At 42.1% G+C, this 20,542-nt stretch overlaps 1 protein-coding gene across 1 annotated transcript in view; it reads left to right on the forward strand.

The window, feature by feature from the left end:
- The window catches only part of DAB2IP (DAB2 interacting protein), a 544,763-nt gene that overhangs the window by 226,897 nt on the left and 297,324 nt on the right, over nucleotides 1–20,542 (forward strand). Inside the window, 1 exon segment of the mRNA XM_075185680.1 lies at nucleotides 10,332–10,435. Within this exon segment, the coding sequence (XP_075041781.1) occupies nucleotides 10,332–10,435 (104 nt within the window).

A 20,542-nucleotide genomic window follows, 5' to 3' on the forward strand; every position in this document is an offset into this window, starting at 1 on the left:
CCGATGGAAACAATTACAACAAACAGTGTTTGACAGGTAAACTAATCGTCTCTTCTTTTTTTCCAATAGTCCTGGGAGGGGGCAACAGAAAAGGGATGAGGGGGGGACAGGTAATGACAAGGATAAACAATGAATGATAATGAATTGTAAATATAGAATTACAGCTACTAAGGGTATTGATGTTGGATAAACATTTATCGGTTTCATATATGAGGATTCTCGTGTCTATGGATCGAGCTTCCCAGAGTGAAGAGAACTTTCTAGACCACGCTGCTGTGTCCCGCTATAAACAGACGCTCAATGCCCCAAAGTTGTTGCCATCAAAAGATGCATTTTGTGATACGGTGCCATGCAATGTGTTGGTGCTACATAGATAAAGGATAATCCGAATGAGACACAAGAACACAGGCAGTTAGTGGAGCACAATGTGACAGAAGATTTGCCAAGCATAAAACTTATTTGACTCAGGCAAATATACACCTTTAAAAAAACACAGATTGTCAATAGATTATCATCAACACCACAGTAGGTGTCTACTGAAATTAGGGCTTGATTTCACTCTTGGGGTGTGAGCATAAATGAGCGAATTTGTTCAGTCCTGATCAGTACCAAGAGAATTGCTCCCTGGTATAATACATGCGGAAAACTTGCGTGCAAGGCAACAGAAGAGTGTTACGTGATAGAGGAGGAAATGGGGGCCTATTTATATAAAGGTTTCCCCCCTGTAAAATCCCTGAAAACAACAGTTTTCGGGGATTAAACACTAATATGCTATTTATGATAGCAGCATCGCAGCAGATATCATAGAAATCTGCTGCTTTGCATCTCCTATCGTATTACTGAGCACTCCCCATAACAGTGTATGGGGAGTGCTCAGTGACGCTATTTAACAATGAATGTAATTAACTTTTCAAACATGATAATGTACGTCAGCTGACGCTGGCGTACATCATCATTAATGAAAAATTTCAGTGCTGTCAGCTCTGCTCCGAAGAGCAGAGCTGGACAGCGCATGTGTGGAGGGATCACATGATCCCTCCCTGTCACTCACCGCTCACTCCCTGCGACTAGAGTTGCAGAGCGAGAGCAGAGATGTCTGTGCGCTCGCCCGAGGGATTCACTGGGCGCATGCGCGCTGGAGTCAGAAGAGGAGCCCCGTTCATCGGATGCTGCTTCAGAACCGAAGAGGCCGTGGTAAGTATGATTTCCACTTCACAGGAACAGCAGTTTTTCGGAACTGCTGTTCCTGTGTTGCTTTTTTAATAAATATGAGAAATAGTTCAATCCTTATCGATGTGATAAGGATTGAAAACTATTTTTCATATTCTGCGAGTTTTGATAAATGTGCCCCATGGAGAGTGAGAGGTGGTGAGGAGACTGTGAAATCTGAGAGAGGGAGATGAGGTTACAACAGTGCTTAATCTGGCATTCACACCATACACCTAAATCCTGCTGCTACAGGAGAAAAGGAGGACCCCTCGCTATAATCTGGTGAGATCACCCGCACCATGCCCACAGTTGTCATGTACGTCTTATCTAGCGCTACCCAATCTGAATCCATATAAATAAACCATGATGAGGATCACTGGACTTGGCCACAATCACTGCTGCTGTTTCTTCGCCTTATTTCAAATAGCCAAATGCGGCTTCTAAACATTGTCCTTGCACCCGCGCAGACAGTAATGATTTCATATCACACTTTTCACAAATGAATAGAAAAAAGTTGTAAGGAAATGCGAAATGTAATGGTCTCATACGAAGAGTCCGTATCCTTAATCGTATGTAATAGAAAAAGTTATTTTTACTAGTATTGGTGTGACCCTTACATGTTTTCTTATTGTCTAATTTTTATTGTTATTAACATTTGTCTATAAATGTAATATACTCCTCCATTCCCACTATCTGTTGGGTTCACCACAAGGCTCTGTTCTTGGCCCTTTACTTTTATCACTGTACATCTCTTCTCTTGGGGCCCTAATTAGCTCATTTGGCCTCCAGTCCACTTCTACGCTCACCTCAACCACCCCCAAAATATATATCTCTTCCCCTGACCTCTCTCCTGCTGTACTATCTTTTGTAAATATCTGTCTTTCAGTTTTCTCTACATGGATGTCCCAACGTTACCTAAAGCTCTACAAGCCCAAAACAGAGCTTATTATCTTCCCTCTGGCCAAAATCACCACCTCCCCTCAAATCTCCCTCACTGTCAATAACCCCACAATTTCCTCAGTCTCCCAAGCCCGCTGCCTTGTGTCACATTGATTCCACCTTACAATTATTGCCAGAATGCGCCCATTTATTACCCAACATGTTCATTGGATTAAAAAAACGATTGTCCTGTTATTGATATTGTCAGCTGTGCAGATTTCTCAGAATTGCCAGCGATGAGATGGATGATATCCTGACTGATGAGAGCTGGGACAGTGTTCCTAATTTTACACTACAAGATTGTGAGGGGAGGAGAAATAGACAACAAAGCTAGACCAGAATGAGGGCAAATAGAACAGAACCTTGTCCCAGGGCAAAAAGCGTCAGAGTACAGCCAACAATCCCGCTGTGACTTTGTATCGGTGTAGATCTTACCATGGGGGGTCTGTTATTCAGCGATGCTTATTGAGCAGCGTTAGACAATGGGTAAAATATATTCATAATTCAATGCTAGACTGCTGAGCCTCTCACAGACCTTACAGGGAAATTCTTTCTGGTATAGTCTATGCAGCTTGGTCTAACATACCCAGATCTGTATATGTGCTAGTAGGTGGTAGACCTTAACAGACAGTGATTGGAATAAATACACATTCCTAAATGGGCAAGGCAACCCGACTCCTACTGCTATGGAACTACAAGTCTCTGTATTCCTCAAATCATATTCATATTACAACACCAGTCACCACACTACTATTGTACACAAGTTTCTATGTATACACTATATATAATTATAAATCTGCACACAAACACTTTATAAATAATATTATTTTATTTATTTTTATTTCTTAGCAATCCTTTCAGTGGAAGATCAATTAAATCAAATGGATCCACATTTGCGACTATAACTGCCCAGAGATTCTGGCCAAGAGTGGTAAAGATCATCTTTGTACATTGTCCATGAAGAGCCCAACAGAGACCATGTTAAGGGTGAAAGAGGGGGAGAATCGCTTATAATAATAATAGTCTGTTTATCAGATGCTGTAGCCAAACTCTGATATACTTGTTTAATAGGATATTAAGCTCCTGATCTTATTACTATGCCACCTTTTTCTCTGGTCTTCTCAATGACAGTTGCAGCATTTTGTCCAGAGCTGACGCAGCACATGTAGGAGTTATACACTCTGCTAAGTATAGATTACAATACGGACTATAGACCTTTTTCCAATCCTCAACCTTCTCCATGTTTTACAGCAAAATAAGATAATATTAATTCGTAAGAATACATAATCTGTTTCATGTCGTTGTATCTGTCCAAGCTTTGCTTATATTATTCATCATTATTATTTATTAACATACATTTATATAGTGCCAGCATTTTCCGTAGCCCTCTACAATTGCGAACAACGCAGTAATAAAACAATACTGGGTAAGACAGACAGAGAGGTAAGAGGGCCCTGCCCACAAGCTTACAATCTATAGGACAATGGGAGTCTGATGCATGAGGGTAAGTGCTACATATTGTAGATTAGTCCAGCTAGAATTCCAAGGTAGAAAGTGCTTAGTGGGCTGTATGATCAGTCACACAGCAATGTTGGTCAGAGGGATGATTGATTATGGAAAGAACACATGCAAGTCTTATGTCAACTGTGTAACGGGTGGTAAAAGTGTATCTTAGTGCAGTTAAGAGGGTGGTTGAGGAATATTATAAGCTTGTCTGAAGAGGTGTCTTTTCAGAGAACGTTTGAAGACTAGAGGTAAATCTTATTGTGTGACTGAGGGAATTCCACAAAGTGGGTGCAGGCTGAAAAAAGTCCTGTAACCGGGAATGGGAGAAGGTGATGAGAGTGGAAGAGAGATGCAGGTCTTGTGCAGAACGGAGGTGTCGAGTTGGAGGTGCAGTTTTGTTGATGGACTTTTATGTTTATGTTTTATATTGGATTCTGTAATAAATGGGCAACCAATGTTCCAACATAGTGGATCGGCAAAGGAAGAATGATTTACAAGGAAAATCAATGTAGTTTCTGCGTGCAAAATAGATTCTAGTGGCGAGAGTGTGATTCGGGTAAGGTTGGTATTGCCACAGTCCATGCGGGAGTTTTTGCAGTGTCTTGTGTGAGATATGTGCGTATTCTGGAAATGTTTTTAGATGTATATTACAGGATTTGGATGCAGATTGGATGTGGGGAACAAAGGATAGTTCCGAGTCAAGGATTACACCTGGGCAGCGAGCTTGTTAGGTGGGATTTATTGTCATGTTGTCAAAAGAAATATAAATGTCAGGTAGGTCGGTATAGAACCATTTGTAACACTTTCATCCAGAACACTTGAGGCTTAAATATTTTTATTATTTATCATATTATTTAGAAATATTGACACTCTGTATATGGAACTTGTTTGGAAGGTTTTTCCTGCCATTCAGTCAGATACAGAAGGACAGCATTTTAATATGTTCTCTTAGTAACATTAATAAGAGTCCGTTACTACAGTGTATGGATCGTGATGCTCAATATGAGGAGGGGGGAGCGGCACTCGTTTCCATGGTGATTTCATCTCTCCCATACGACAGATTTGATTGGCTGAGTCCTCTCAGATATGTCACTTTGTGACCCCTGATAGTTTCAGTAACATCCCTGGATTGTGTTAGTTGTTTCTTAATAGCAATAAGAGCAATTGTGCTTTGTGCATTTTATATCTTTTTTTTTTGTACGTGGAATATAATATTCCTGAATGGGCATAAAGCAGCTTAAATAAATGGCCAGATCCTCTTGTTATTGACGTCCAAAAGCTAATTACCTGGTTGGCACGACCTACATTAAGGACGATGTATGGAATTGATGATATCCGCTGCTTTGTGTAACACTAGCGCTTCAGTTGTTGCTGAACTAAAAGTTCCAGCACAAGTTGTAGTTGTCCTGTACTAAACTGGAGAAACACTGGTAGCATGTACCAGTTTTAGACTCTCGACCAAATCACTGTTATCACTATTAAAGTGCCAGTGGCCCCTTCCTACAGCTGTAAATTCACTAGAAACCCCCATGAGAAACACAGTTTGCCCAGATGAGCTTACAATCTATTTTTGATATATGAGACTTGTCCTGGACCACAAAGGTCTGTCACTGGGATTTGAATCAATGTCTCCAGGATCATAATTGTTCCATACTCTAGATAGTGTATCTGACTCTAGAAGTGCTAGATACACTATAATATAGTGTATCTAGCCATTTTATAGCCCTGCCTCCATCTTGGAGATCGGTCATATTCGTTCTTCTGTCTATGGCTGACACCCAAGGGGCGTTTCACAAACCTGACATCATTGGGTGTGTAACAGGCCGCATGAAGATCATGGATAGATGGCGTTGGCAGTGGGACTGTAAGTAAACCATGTGCCTGGCCCCCGGAATATGGAAATGCTGCAGTAATCACAAGTGTTAGATACACTCTATTAGTTCATGTATCTAGAAAACCATTGTACATAGGATAGGGGCATATTGTAACTTGGTGCACTAGGTTTCCCTCCACACCGCAGTCCAACACTGGACTCATCCCCACATTTTAACGTCTTAACGTCTGTCCCCCCTTTTTCCCTTTGCTCAGTAATTAAACTATTTTACTTAGTTTTCGTTAAGTCTGCTTTTGATATACACACTACAGATTCTAAGGAAATGACTTTTAACTCGTTAGTTGCCACAGTCTGTCGGCTCCAGCCCCGATTGAGCCAGTTTTCTTATTCATATCCCCATCTGCTTTTCCGGCACAGAGAGATCACAAATCATCTGCTTCCCCACAACTCCGGATCTGCAACACTAAGGATCAAACCTGCTGACTCCACTTATTACCGTAACGAACATCTGTTGCACCATGCAAATTATCGCCCATTAAAACATATTTTTTAGCCCTTATAAATTATCTTCTGTGTCTGATTTATGAAACTTTCCCTGGGATCAGTAGAAAACCTCTATATTCCAATTATGCTCCCATTGCCATCGTACTTCTAGGGACAGTCATATATATATATATATATATATATATATATATATATATATATATATATATATATATATATATATTATGTATATATGATCGTCTGTTCCTGCATTATTGAATGAGATTATGTGCATTCCAGTAAGTCTTACAGGCTGCGGACAATAGAGGGTCTATTTATTTAAGGGAGAAAGGCCCTGAAGTTAGGGCATCCCATTATTTACTGAAGCCCCCAACCAGTGAAGACTATAACCGGTGGTAGCCTTCACCAGGGTCCTCCTATTTGGCATATTTACTATGTACAGTACCGATACAAATATCGCCGCTGTACTCCTGTTGCAATCGCCTAATGGCAGACGCACACAGGACCAGCTAGTAAAGCATTAAGACTCCTGTTACCGCTGTCAGACAGCGTAGCCAAGGAGCTGATAATCACTCCGATACCCTGGCAACAATTATTCATGTATTGCAGCAATAAAAGATTTTCTATCGCTTCAACTATTGGATATAGACAATCTTAATTACCGCTGAATTGTAGTTAATAGGGGCCTTTGTGTTTAAGTTTAACGGCCCTTTAAATTCACAAATACTGTTCTTTTCTGTTTATTGGGAAAAAATACTTTATTTCTTCTGTACAAAAGGCCAAAAGTCCCGTTCGCTGTTCAGCAGAGATAAAACGCAGTCTATATTTTCTTCACCTGAGCAGATAAATTCCTGTTCCCCAAGCCATATTATTCACAGAATGTTTTTCCTCTCAGCCACTTCAGTCCTCTGTAGTTTATAATTTGACGATCAAGCGCTAGACGGCTACTTTTAGCTTTAGTGAAGGAGAATTGCTCTCACGGAAAGTGGGTGACTCTAACGTTCTTCAATAAACAGTGATATGAAGCGGAATTAGCTGACTCAGACCTTCAGTTTTCGGACTGTAATCACTGACAATCAAGTATAATTCATTCCTTTCTCCTCTTCTGCCCAGCGTTGTTTTACAGTACCGCTAAACCTAAATTTCAAGCTGTCCCAATATATGGGCTCCGTTACCAGTAACTGCTTGTTATGTAGCTCAGTGCTTGACGCAGTATGACAATATTCTGTTCCTGTTGTTCTATATCAGTGATGGCTAACCTTTTCGGCTTGGTGTGTCAAAAATGAGAAAAAAGTGTAGCCTTCCTCGGGTCGCGTGTCACTTAAAAAAAATAAATATATATAATTTAATAAAAATATAAATATAAAACAACACTACATAAGATTGCTTGTGGCCAGTATCTGGTTTCACCCTGTAGCCCAATGCCAAATTATATATATATATATATATATATATATATATATATATATATATATATATATATATATATATATATATATATATATATATATATATATATATATATATATAATTTATCATTGGGCTACAGGGTGAAACCAGATACTGGCCACCAGCAATGTTATGTAGTGTTTTTATTAATAGACAAAAGACTCCATTTCTGGTGAGTCTGCAGGGTATGCAGAGCTGTGTGATTATATATAAATATTGTATTATTGGAAAAAAAAAAAAAAATTTAATCCTATAATACAATATTTATATATAATCAGACAGCTCTGCATACCCTGCAGGCTCACCAGAAATTGAGTCTTTTGTCTACAAATAAAAACACTACATAACATTGCTGGTGGCCAGTATCCGAGACTATTTTACTATTAAATATTATAAATAGCCTTTACAAGCCCTACCGTGCTCCAGGGAAGCGCGCCATTGAAGTAATGCCGGGAGATATACACAAGGGAGGAGCTGCTGCGACCGCGCGTGCGCAGCAGCTCCATTTCGCCGACGGGGAGATGTACAGCAGCCGCGGCGCTGTCAAACAAGCGTCCGCGGCTGCTGTACAGAAAAAATATTTGGTATGTTTAAAACAGGCAGTTTGACTGAATCGCCTGGCGTGTCAGTCAAACTGCCTCCGCGTGTCACGAGTGACACGCGTGTCATAGGTTAGCCATCACGGTTCTATATGGATAGAATGAATGAACTGGTGTTAAAAACACCTTTAACATCAGTTATTTAAGTAAGGTTATTACAAATGGAAAATAATTTGGAAAACCAAAATAGAATATGATCATTCTGTAAAACATCTCAGGTTTGGTGCTCGCACAATCTCATCATTATCTTACATATGGTCTGCATACTTGCCAAGGCCAGGTTGTGATAGCGTTCTTTACATCATCCCAACCATGCACTACGCAAGACGCGTTTCGCATCATTGTGCAACGGGGACGAGGGTGACTCTATTTTCAGCGAATTGTGTCATCAAGCCCCTGCCCCGCTCACTTCAGAAGAAAGTGAAGCGGGATCCAGGAGGTTGGGACACTGTGACGGGTGTTAGCCATACCCGGACTAATCCGAGCACTGAGCATTGGGATCCATTATCCAACCATTGTGTCCAAATTGGAGCAGATTTGGAGAGCTGGGCACACGTCTTTGCACTTATTGTGCAGATCATACGATAAATCACTGTTTGTTCAGATATTGTGTATTGTGAGTGTGTACGCTCCCACGATCATGTTTTATCATACCAAAGCACATTGCGTCTGTTGATTTGGTTTTATAAACTTCCTAAAAATCATGATCAGCAATGAAACGATGTCAGGAAACGTGGCAGTGTGTACGCACTCACAACCAGCAGTGTAGGCAGATATCTGTACAGTGTACAGAGTCATGATCTTCTCAGCAGATGGTTATGAGAGATGAAGATCACAGATGTGAAGGTAAATGGTGTAGGTGTGTACACATGAATCTGCTGCTCATCGGGACTGTCAATCGTTGGTGAAATTGTTCCAGAAATTGCATCTCAAGTAAGATTGTATAGGTGACTTTGTACCCAGCTTTAGCTTATTTCTAACATAACTGAGATTGGAAGTCAGATAATGATCATGTTCTAACCACAGTTGCAGCTTTCCAGATAATGAGCCGATTAATTATGATGGGGTCATACACATTGCAGTTTGGGACCAGTTCTCAATATCGCAGTCTGTGAAACGCATCTCACGTTTGCCTTTCAAGTTTGTTGAGCAGCCAAACTGGTCTTATTAAGTTTTCCATTTCTATTCACATTCCCCAGATGTTGATATTTGAGGTGTTTTTCACTCTTTAGTGTCGGACTTTGCTGGGAGTTTGACTGAACGTATTTCTCAGTGTTGCCATATGAGAGTTATTAGCAGATTATTTCATCTGAATGCTGTCTCATCATGGATCACACATTTTAAACAGTGGGAAAAGCAGCATGATGACTGGGAATAGTATAGAATGCATGCCATAAAATAAAGATACATTTGTTGTTTAGATTGTGAGCTTATAAGACAAGCATTTCCATGCAGTATTAGTATGTGTATTATGAAATTTTTAAATATCTCACACTTAAATTAGTTTCAGGATTTCTCTGTACTACTATATTTAGGGCAGCACGGTGGCTTAGTGGTTAGCACTTCTGCCTCACAGCACTGGGGTCATGAGTTTGATTAAGGACCATGGCCTTATCTGTGTGGAGTTTGTATGTTCTTCCCGTGTTTGCGTGGGTTTCCTCTGGGTGCTCCGGTTTCCACCCACACTCCAAAAACATACTGGTAGGTTAATTGGCTGTTTTTAAATTGACCCTAGTCTGCCTGTGTGTGTGTGTGTTAGGGAATTTAGACTGTAAGATCCAATGGGGCAGGGACTGATGTGAGTGAGTTCTCAGCACAATGCTGTCGAATTACTATTTTGGGGGCATTTAGAATCCTCAATGTCAAAATAACCCCTCCCACCCCCCCCCCCCCCCCTATTTCTGGACTTCTAAAGCCACAGGAATTAAACAGTAGATTGTAAGCTCTGTTATCACATTTAGGTTATTGCTTGTTTTTGAAACGTTAACTACACAAATATCTATTGTGCTCTAGATATCCCAAAATAACACAGACTTTTAGGCAGCAGTTAGTAATTGGTTGCAAAAACAAAAAAAATCCTCTTCCAGGCTGGCGCTGCAGAATAGTAATGAGATATTTTCTAGAGTTCAGGTTGCGTGTCACTGAAATTAATTTGCAGCTATGACTGGTGTGAGAATTGCGTACGATTCCGTACCACTTGTGTATCTTTTTTTTTTTTTTTCTTTTTTATTCTGATTAATCTTCCAAATTTTATTTGATCTGACATTTCCCCCTGTTGTTTTTCTGTGCAGAATCCCCGCCTGACAGGTCAGGGAGGAGGCGGAGCATGCCCGGGAGCTCGGCGGATAAGAGCCCCAGTATGGAGCACAGTGCCAGCACACCATTCCGAGTGACGGTACGATGACTATTATACTTTTCTCTATTATTCTTCTTTAGAAAGTAATGCTTTGAATTTTAGATGTTAATGTAATTTTATATTGCACATTAAAGTTTATTAGAACATAGTAGAATACTTAGCTATTAGAGTGTAGTATAAGGATGTTTGAAGTTCCCTACATTCTCTGATCTGTACAAAGCTATGTAATCACAGCACCTGGGTGAACAGTTAGGGAGTAGGAATGTATGGTTTTTATTGCAGCTCTGGAGATACATCAGAGGCATCACTTTACCATATTTAGTTAGTGAAACTCTCATAGGGAGCATAGATCTTTATTTACCGAAAAGTACATACTTGGGCAGTACTTTCTCCTCTCCACTGGTCCTCCCCTTCTCCCATCTAGTAAGAGGCTAGGCTGCTAAATCACTAATATTCGAATGTAATCACTGCTCTTGATATATCTAATGCAGGCCAGTATATATATTAGTGCTTGTTACAATTATGTTGCTGGTCTCCCGAACAAACAATAGTAACAGAAGTATAACACGATTAATAAATAATTCAATTTCTACCGTCTACATAGGACATAAATCACAGACTTGGCTTTAAAAATCAACGCCTGTTAAAAGCACAATTAAAACCTTGGACGCGCGTTTTCTGTGCCTCAGGGTGGCGTAGAGTATTATATATTTAATGAACGTTCCCATAGAATTTAATTTTATTTCACGAAGCACTAACACTGAACGCGGCAGGCAACGTCGAAATTGACGCAAAGCGAACACTTGTCTGAAAGTGTTTGGTTACAGGTCCTGTTGCTTCCATTATTGGATTGTATGTGTCAAAATGAGGTTAATAGGCTATAAGAACGCACCTTAATATTAACGTCTGTGTGTACGAGGCCTCAGGGGGAGCAGCTCCGCAGGTACTGTGTAACAATGTAACTAACTGACTGTGCTGTGGATACAGTGTAACAATGTCCTCACTCCTGTTATGTAGCTGTGTCTCCTCGCTCTTAAGCACAGCGATGGCTAAGTACTGGAAACACAATAGAGTGATAGATCCAGAGATAACAGCGCAGCAACGGTGCCTGAAAAATACAGTTCAAAGGTAGCGAAAAGCAATCTAGTGCTCCCAGCGCTGGTTTCACACCTGTCAGGAGACGGCTTGTGCCGCTCGGCATATCGGGAACGCTCTCTCCTGCGGAAGACGTGTTACTGTAGAGCGCTGGAACAAAATATCATCTATTCAATAAATAAATAACAACCCATGCTCCACTTTTAACCGATTCATGACCGGGCATGATTCGTGGCCAAACGAGAATACATTTTGTAATTGTTAAAGTATCTGAGTGAATTTTGTGTGTGTGTGGGTGTACATATGTATGTATGTATATATATATATATATATATATATGTATATATAATCATCTCTCCACATTATACAATAACCAATCAGCCACAACATTAAAACCACTGATTAGTGAAGTGAATAACATTAATTATCTTATTACAATGGCATGTGTCAGGGGGTGGGATACATTGGGCAAAAAGTGAACAGTCGTTCTTGAAGTTGATGTGTTGGAAGCAGGAAAAATGAACAAGCGTAAGGATCTGAGCGACTTTGACAAGGGCCAAATTGTGATGGTTTGACGACTGGGTCAGAGCATCTCCAAAACAGCAGGTCTTGTGGGGTGTTCCCAGTATGCAGTGGTTAGTGCCTACCAAAGGTGGTCCAAGAAAGGCCAACTAACTGGTGAACCGGCGACAGGGTCATGGGTGCTCAAGGCCCATTGATGCGCATAGGGAGCGATAGCTAGACCGTCTGGTCCAATCCCATAGAAGAGCTACTGTATTAGAAATTTCTGAAATGGTGATTGCTGGCTGTGATAGAAAGGTTTCAGAACACACAGTGCATCTCAGCTTGCTGCATATGAGGCTGCGTAGCCGCAGTCCGGTCAGAGTGCTCATGCTGACACCAGTCCACCACCAAAAACACCTACAGTGGGCATGTGAGCGCCAGAACTGGACCATGGAGCAATGGAAGAAGGTGGCCTGGTTTGATGAATTACGATTTATTTTACATTATGTGGAAACCCAGGTCCATGTGCATCATTTACCTGGGGAAGAGATGGCACCAGGATGCACTATGTGAAAAAAGGCAAGCTGGCGCAATCATTGTGATGCTCTGGGCAATGTTCTGCTGGGAAACCTTTGGTCCTGATGTGAATGTTACTTTGAGACGTACCACCTACCTAAACATTACTGCAGAACAAGTACACCCCTTCATGGCAGCCGTATTCCCTGATGGCAGTGGCCTCTTTCAGCAGGATATTGCGCCCTGCCACACTGCAAAAACTGTTGAGGAATGGTCTGAGGAAGAACAGAACAGATAGTTAAAAGTGTTGACTTGGCCTCCAAATTTCCCAGATCTCAATCCGATCCGAGCATTTGTGGGATGTGCAGGATAAATTAGTCGGACGTCTGAGCCATGGAGGCCCCACCTCGCAACTTAAAGGATCTGTTGCTAACATCTTGGGGCCAGATACCACAGGACACCTTCAAAGGTCTTGTGGAGTCCATGCCGCAACAGATATATAATATATATACACTATATGGATAAAAGTATTCGGACGCTTGACCATTACACCAACAGGACTGTAATGACATTGTATTGAATACTTTAATATGGAGTTGGTCCCCCTTTTGTAGCGATAACTTCCACTCTTCTTGGAAGGCTTTCCACAAGATGTTGGAGTGTTTCCTGTGGGAGTTTCTACCCATTCATTCTGTAGAACGTTTATGTGGTCAGGCACTGATGTTGGACGAGAAGACCTGGCTCTCAACCTCCGTTCCAGTTCATCCCAAAGGTGTTCGATGGGGTTGAGGTCAGGGATCTGTGCGGCCAGTCAATTTCCTCTACACTGAACTCATCAAACCATGTCTTTGCAATCTTTGCTTTGTGCACTGGGGCACAGTCATGTTGTAATTGAAAAGGGTCTTCCCAAACTGTTGCCACAAAGTTGGAAGCATAACATTGTCCAAAATGAAGCATTAAGATTGCCCTTCACTGGAGATAAGGGCCCTAACCCAAACCCTGAGAAACAGCCCCATACCATTATCCTCAACCACCAAACTTCACAGTTGGCATAATGCAGTCAGGCAGGTAACATTCTCCCAGCATCCACCAAACCCAGACTCACCCACCAAACCCAGACTCACCCATCTCACTGCCAAACAGAGAAGCGTGATTTGTCACTCCACAGAACACGTTTCCACTGCTCCACAGTCCAGTGTTGGTGTGCTGTACACCACTCCATCCAACGCTTGGCTTTGGTCTTGGTGATGTGAGGCTGCATGCAGCTGCTCGGCCATACATATATATAATTGAAATCCTTCTCATAGTGTTTCTACCTCCTGTTAGAGCTGGTGCCTCCTCCTGTTCCTGTACTTCCTCCTTGTGCCTGTACCTTCTCCTAGTGTCTCCAGTACCTCCTTCTAGTGGTTTTACCACCTTCTAGTGACTGCTGTACCTCCTTCTGGTGCGCGTGCCTTCTCCTAGTGCCTGCACCTCTTCCTATTGCCTTTGCCTCCTCCTATCACCAGTACCCGCTGCAGCCTGCACCTCCTCCTAGAACCTGCCCTGGTAGTACATGTACCACCTCCTAGTGCCTGCAGTACCTCCTCCTAGTGTCAGTACCCGCTGCAGCCTGCACCTCCTCCTAGAACCTGCCCTGGTAGTACATGTACCACCTCCTAGTGCCTGCAGTACCTCCTCCTAGTGTCAGTACCCGCTGCAGCCTGCACCTCCTCCTAGAACCTGCCCTGGTAGTACATGTACCACCTCCTAGTGCCTGCAGTACCTCCTCCTAGTGTCAGTACCCGCTGCAGCCTGCACCTCCTCCTAGAACCTGCCCTGGTAGTACATGTACAACCTCCTAGTGCCTGCAGTACCTCCTCCTAGTATCAGTACCCGCTGCAGCCTGCACCTCCTCCTAGAACCTGCCCTGGTAGTACATGTACCTCCTTCTAGTGTCGTTACCTCCTCCATTTATGGAATGTGGCTCAGATTTTGTGTCTACCCCACAATGTTGTTAGTGTGATAAACATGCGTGTTGCCTGTACAAGAGCATGTACATATGAAGGCTGTTGTGACACAGGGCACATTGTGAGATAAATAATCCAACAAGTCAGTGTATTGCGAGTACTGATCAATAGACCTTTTGACCTGTACATTTGTGTGCATTGATTTTATACGTGGCGTTAAATGTTCTGTCTGAGATGCGGTCTGAACCCCATCTCCTGAGGTCTGTCCTCGCTACGTCTGTTTAATCGTGTCTCAGACATCTGTCAGTGATCTGATTTTATGTTTTGTGAACTGGCGTGGACCTTTCTGTAGCTCGTTACATTCCTATAGGAAGCAATTTATGTCATCTAGACCCCGTCTGCGAGAAGCGGGGTCCAGGAGTCTCGGGCAGGTTGGAGACACTATATGCAGAACAAGCAACCACACAATTCACCAATATTTGTCTTGTCTGTGTTACAACAACTAATGACATCACTGAGGTGCCTCATGACTTGGCACCAGTTACTAATACATTGATAGACCCCATCCTTGCAAAATGGTAGCCTCCTCTGTGTGTCCTAATTTAGATGACACAGACTGATGTTAGGGTACTATCCAGCCCCTCCAAACTCTTGGGACTCTTTGCCGAGACTTAAAGAAAGTGTCCAAATAATCTGTGATTCGCTGTCATTCAGAATTCCCGTCAGCGTTCTGTATGGTCCAGCGTCTGTAGAAGAATTTGGGGGCATATTTAACAGCAACCTTTGAAATGAAAGACTTTGAACAATTATTAAAAGTGTTCTGCCGGAACAGCAGTCGTGATAAACGGCTTTACCGGTGATTACCTGTCTCCTATCTCTTCTATGGTCACTATTGCAAAGTGGCCTCTTCTTGATAGTCACCGGAGGGGAGTGCATGTAAGATGCGGTGAAGATCCCTCTACTGCAATTCTCCCTCCTTAGGCTTCAATGGCTATCGCCATCTTCAGATGGCATTCGCCACCAGGCTCAAGTTCTGAAAATCTTTGATTTTCAGATCTTGCTAAATCATGAAAAATAGCAGTTCCCATTGAAACCTATGGGGGCTGCTATTGCTCACGATAACTGTGGGACCGCAGCAGATAGCTCCGATATCTCCTGTGATCCCCTAGTTATAAATAGAGGGGATGCTTAAATTTGCAGTGCCGTTTTCAGGGGATTAGGAGCTTGTTAAATAGGCCACTTTGTGCAATGACACCAATCCTTCTGCCTCATTGTCTAATGCCTCCCACGTAGCAATTTGCAGTATTGACCTGATCCCTGTATTTCTTGTGGGCATTACTCTCCACTTACCCAATCAATATGAGATCGCTTACTGTAAGTACCGTCGGAGTGCAGTCATTTCACTCCTCAGCCATGTTTATTTGTGGTGGGCGGACTATGGAGAGACCACTGTCACTAATCCGCTATAATATGTGGAGTAACTTGTTATCCGTGTAGATTAGGGATGTGAATAGCTGCCAACGGTAACCATTTTGTTGCCGGGTTTTGTGTTAAATTTGCATTTCAGGACGATATCAAGTATTTAAGAGTTAACGTACTGCTCACTGTGTTAGTCTTTGCGGAACTGCGCACATGAGGGTTACTGTTTCAGCCTCAAAAAAATTAATATAAAAAAAATCTTTATTAAAAAAAAATTAAACACGTTAAATAATCAAATCTTAAAAGCAAAAAAAAAATGTTTCTTTAAGGTTTGGGGCTTATTTTCTCCAGATTTACCCTGTTTGAAAATTGGGAGGATCAGGTATGTGTGTGTGTGTGTATAGAGAGATAGATACATAGATTATATATATATATTATTATTAATTTTTTTATTATTAATTTTTATTTATAGGGCGCCACTATGTATCCGTAGCGCCGTACAGGGACAGACAGAAACATGAGACAGCACGGTACAGTTACCAAAAAGCACAGTAACTCAGAAGCTCAAAGTACAGCTAGATGAGAGGTGAGAGCCCCCAGCGGGGTAGAGAGGGGGGTAGAAGGGCAGGAGGACCTCACGGAAGAGACATGGAGCTGGAGAGCAGAGTTAAGGTGGTGGAGAACAGAAGGAGAGGAGGCCCTGCTCGAAGGAGCGTACAATCTACGGTGAGGGTAGGACGGACAGAGACGCAATGGTGGGAGGAGGGAATGGGGAGAACGGAGGCAGAGACGGAGAGGGGGGGAGAGGAGAATGAAAAGGAGGGAGGTAAGAGGGGGACAGAAGTGGGAGGGGGGTGGGGGAGACTGGGAGGAGGTCAATAGGTCAACTAGGTCAATTAGGTGGGGGACTGGAGGGCTTTAAGGAAGAGGTGGGTTTTTAAGGCCCGTTTGAAGCTGGACAAGTTATATATATATATATATTGATAGGTAGATAAATGTTTCAATAATGAACAGAGAGTAATCCTACTCACAATGAAGGTGCTTTTAGGGGCACTAAGGTTCAGTACCTGACATATATTGATAGGTCTGATATCCAATTAGACTGTAATGGATTCCCCTCTGTACGTTCTGAAACAAAAAAGAGAATCAGGAACGTATTCTTTAGTATTTATCAAATGTAAATGACAGGATAAATAAATATATACTGTAGGTTAAAATAGCATTTGGAAAAGGTGGTAAAAAAAATTTTTTATAGATATATATACACACTGCACATACTATGTACAGCTTTGCCTGTACAACCTCAGAGTATGGAGATAACAAAGCACCAGTTGGCTATTTTGGCTTTAGGAGGTGTTACATTAATTGCATTAATGCATCTAGGAAGTTGGATTATTCTAAGGGTTTCCTCCACCTTTTTTTTTTTTACTTGCCTTTCATCGTCTATCTGGCCAACTTCTTTTATTCTCCAAGGATGTTAAACTTACCAGGCAGAGTTGTTTTATTTTCCTTGGGTTTGGATATGACACTGAACTGCTCTGGAGGATAAAAGTTAATCAAATACACAGCAAAAGCTGTGTCATATCCAAGAGTCTGAAAATAATCTGCAAATATTTCATTGAGGCATAGCTGGGATCATCCAGTAGGCAGCATAGACCACTGTCTGTGGCTCAAAGGGCAATGAGGGGCTTGTATTAACCTATCCTGTTTTTATGTGAGGGGGTTTTGACAAAAGGCATTAAGGAGAGGTGAAGCTGTGTGAAGGTGGAATGGCCCACAAACCGTTTTATCTAATGTTTTGTTCTCTGTAAAGTATGCAATAATGTTAGTCTGGTTTCGTTTAGATCTTGTTTTTCTTTTCATATTGCAATAAAAGCACATTTTAAAGCTGGTTTGAAACCATTTATCTGAACGCTGAGAACCCATGAGGTCACACAAGCCTTTTCCAGTCCTAATTATCTGTACAGTCCTCTTCCCCCTCCAGCGTACACATCGATTTCATGCTATTTCTGTCGCCAGTAAATGAAACGCATGTTGCCGTATTAATGCACAATTATAACAGATTTAATTAATCAGAAGTTATATCTTGAATTAATGAAAGGAACAGGTTGTGGGTTCACGGCTCTTCCTGAAGTATCTCCCGTTCTACCGGCAACTGACACTTATTACAGACTAAAAGGTAACACTAATTAAAAGGGAGATTTGTGCAAGTTCATGCTTCAAGATGAGATTTTCTGCTGGTTACTGTGTGACAGATTCCTGGCATGTTCTTTATCTGTCAACAAATAATTCACTGTATTCATTCTAGCGGCATTTTCTGTGTCCTCTGTAGATTTCACACCTCGCTGGCATATAACTGTATATTCAGGATACTTTACTTCCCTCTGAGACAGGGCAAACCAGCATTACCCCCCTTTCCATCGTCACATGGGGCAAAGTGTGTAACAGATGATAATCTCAGCCCTTCAGGGTTGATACCCCAGGAGGGGTGAAACCAGGACCTGATTATCCAATAGGCTGTGGGCTAGGGCCCCAGGCTTTTTGAGGCGTGCAATATTTTTGGAGCTGCAAGGCGTCACGGTCCCCTCTTCCCTCACGCCTTCGCGCTCGTTCATGCCTCCGTGCTCGTTCATGCCTCCGTGCTCGTTCATGCCTCCGTCCCGCTATAGAACTCTGAGTTTAATTAAAATGAATGGCAAAGATTGCTGTGACCCTTTTAAAAAAGCCAAGTGGAGCTGAGTTTCGAAAACATAAACCTTGGTGAGCGGTGATGGAAGACGAATTCTGAAATAAGGACGAGTTAGTTTTTTGCCTAGTGTGGAAGGTGAGGGGCTTTGACTGTATTAGCCGAAGGTGGCCCGAACCCTTAATCAGGCCCTGGCAGAGTGATTTAGAGGAATGGACTAAAATGTGGAAACTTTAAATGTAAAAATAATGGATGCAGGAACATCAATCAGAATACCTGATACAATGTAACAGAGGAAGAGACCTTGGAGTTCTAGTTACAGATAACATGATGGTCAGCGAGCTGTACAGTCACCAGGGGAAATGCAAGTTGAATACTTGGTTGCATTGATATTTATATGGGGGTTTATATTGGCACTTTATAGGACTCTTGTATGCAACACCTAACTGTTCCGATTTAGATGGGACAGTCCCAATTTTAGGAGGCCGGCCTTCCTCTACGTTCGTTATGACTTCCGGCAAGATGTGAGCAGGTGACGTACGCAGCAATTCAAGGATGTCTTATGGGAGGGGAAAGAGTTTAGCATGACCGTGCCCCAAATTCAGCATGATTACGCCCCTTTTTGGTGGAAACAGCAAATCCCCCCCCCACACCCCAGGGAAAAACCTGCACAAGATATTTTTTTTTTTTGGGGGGGGGGGGGGGGATTACAAAAACAGATGGGTCATATTGGCCCAACCCCCTGTGAGGCAGTCAATCGGGTTATGCAGGGTGCAGGAGGATGGCCTGCTGTCCTGGTAGTCCAGGAGACTTACCCAGAATTCAGGGAGAGTGGGCAAGTATGTTCTATATAGCTTACTGGTCACCTTTATCTGAATAGTACTACTAATTCTTACTGTACCTCTATCCCTGACCTTATCCTGCGCATACCTGCTCTCCAGCTGCTGTGCAACTACAAGTCCCAGCATGCAATGGTACAGTACTTATGCACTGGGGGGCATCACCAGAAAAGATCAGGGGCGTGGTTGAACATGGTGGGGTGTTTTATTGGTTAATCTGAAAATGCGCTGCAGAATTAGTGGCGCTATATAAATAGATGATGATGATGATGATGAATGCCCCTATGAACCCACCCAGTCTCTAGTATTGCACTTGCGTCAGGCGGTTTCTGTTACCGTATGCCCCTGGTACAGCTGCCACTATACAGGGAATAACTGCAAATATGCCTATAGCAAGCCGTATAGATCTATTTTGTGTTCTGTGGTGTCTGAATTTAGCGTTTCGCTCCGAGCTCTTGAATTTTGCTGTTTTGTGATTTTATAATTTTGTTTCTTCTATTTTTTTCTGAATGGTTTCTGTGCTATGATGTGATGACCTTTATAGACTAGAAACAAACAAGTATTTCTCGGTTAGCAATTATGCTGCTCGCTACTGGATTGTACAGCGAATACTCCGGAGATTTATTTTTTTTTCTTCTGTGTTTTGTGATTTACCAATGTTCTATTTCTGTCATTTTGTTGACATCTATCTGAAGAGGCATTTAGCCAAAAGTGTTATGACTCAATTGAATACACCTGTATTGTACAATGCTATCTTTAAAATGTGGTCTATGTTGCAAGGATACATAAAAGGAAATATAAATAAAAAAATGTAATCATGTTATGTAACAAAAGCCTACTAAAAACCTGTCATCGTTGCGATGACAGATGATTATTAACGGAGCAAAACCCTGTTAATTTGTAAACAGACTCCTTAGTGAGTAAATGGATATTTAAAAATTTATGAGTAGGGATTGGTTGAGGTAACTAGGGGGAGGGCTTAGTGGGACTTTGTATAGGTGGAAGGGGAGGAGTCATCTCAGACGATAGTCCCTCCCACCCTTCTGTCCGTTTGGATTAGTCAGTTTCATATTTATGCGGAGGTATATGTCGCAGCTTGGTTGTGGGGTCCCGAAGGGTCTTGGTTTAGGTGGGTTAC

Source organism: Mixophyes fleayi, chromosome 9 (assembly GCF_038048845.1).
Source record: "Mixophyes fleayi isolate aMixFle1 chromosome 9, aMixFle1.hap1, whole genome shotgun sequence".
NCBI classification, from domain to species: domain Eukaryota; kingdom Metazoa; phylum Chordata; class Amphibia; order Anura; family Limnodynastidae; genus Mixophyes; species Mixophyes fleayi.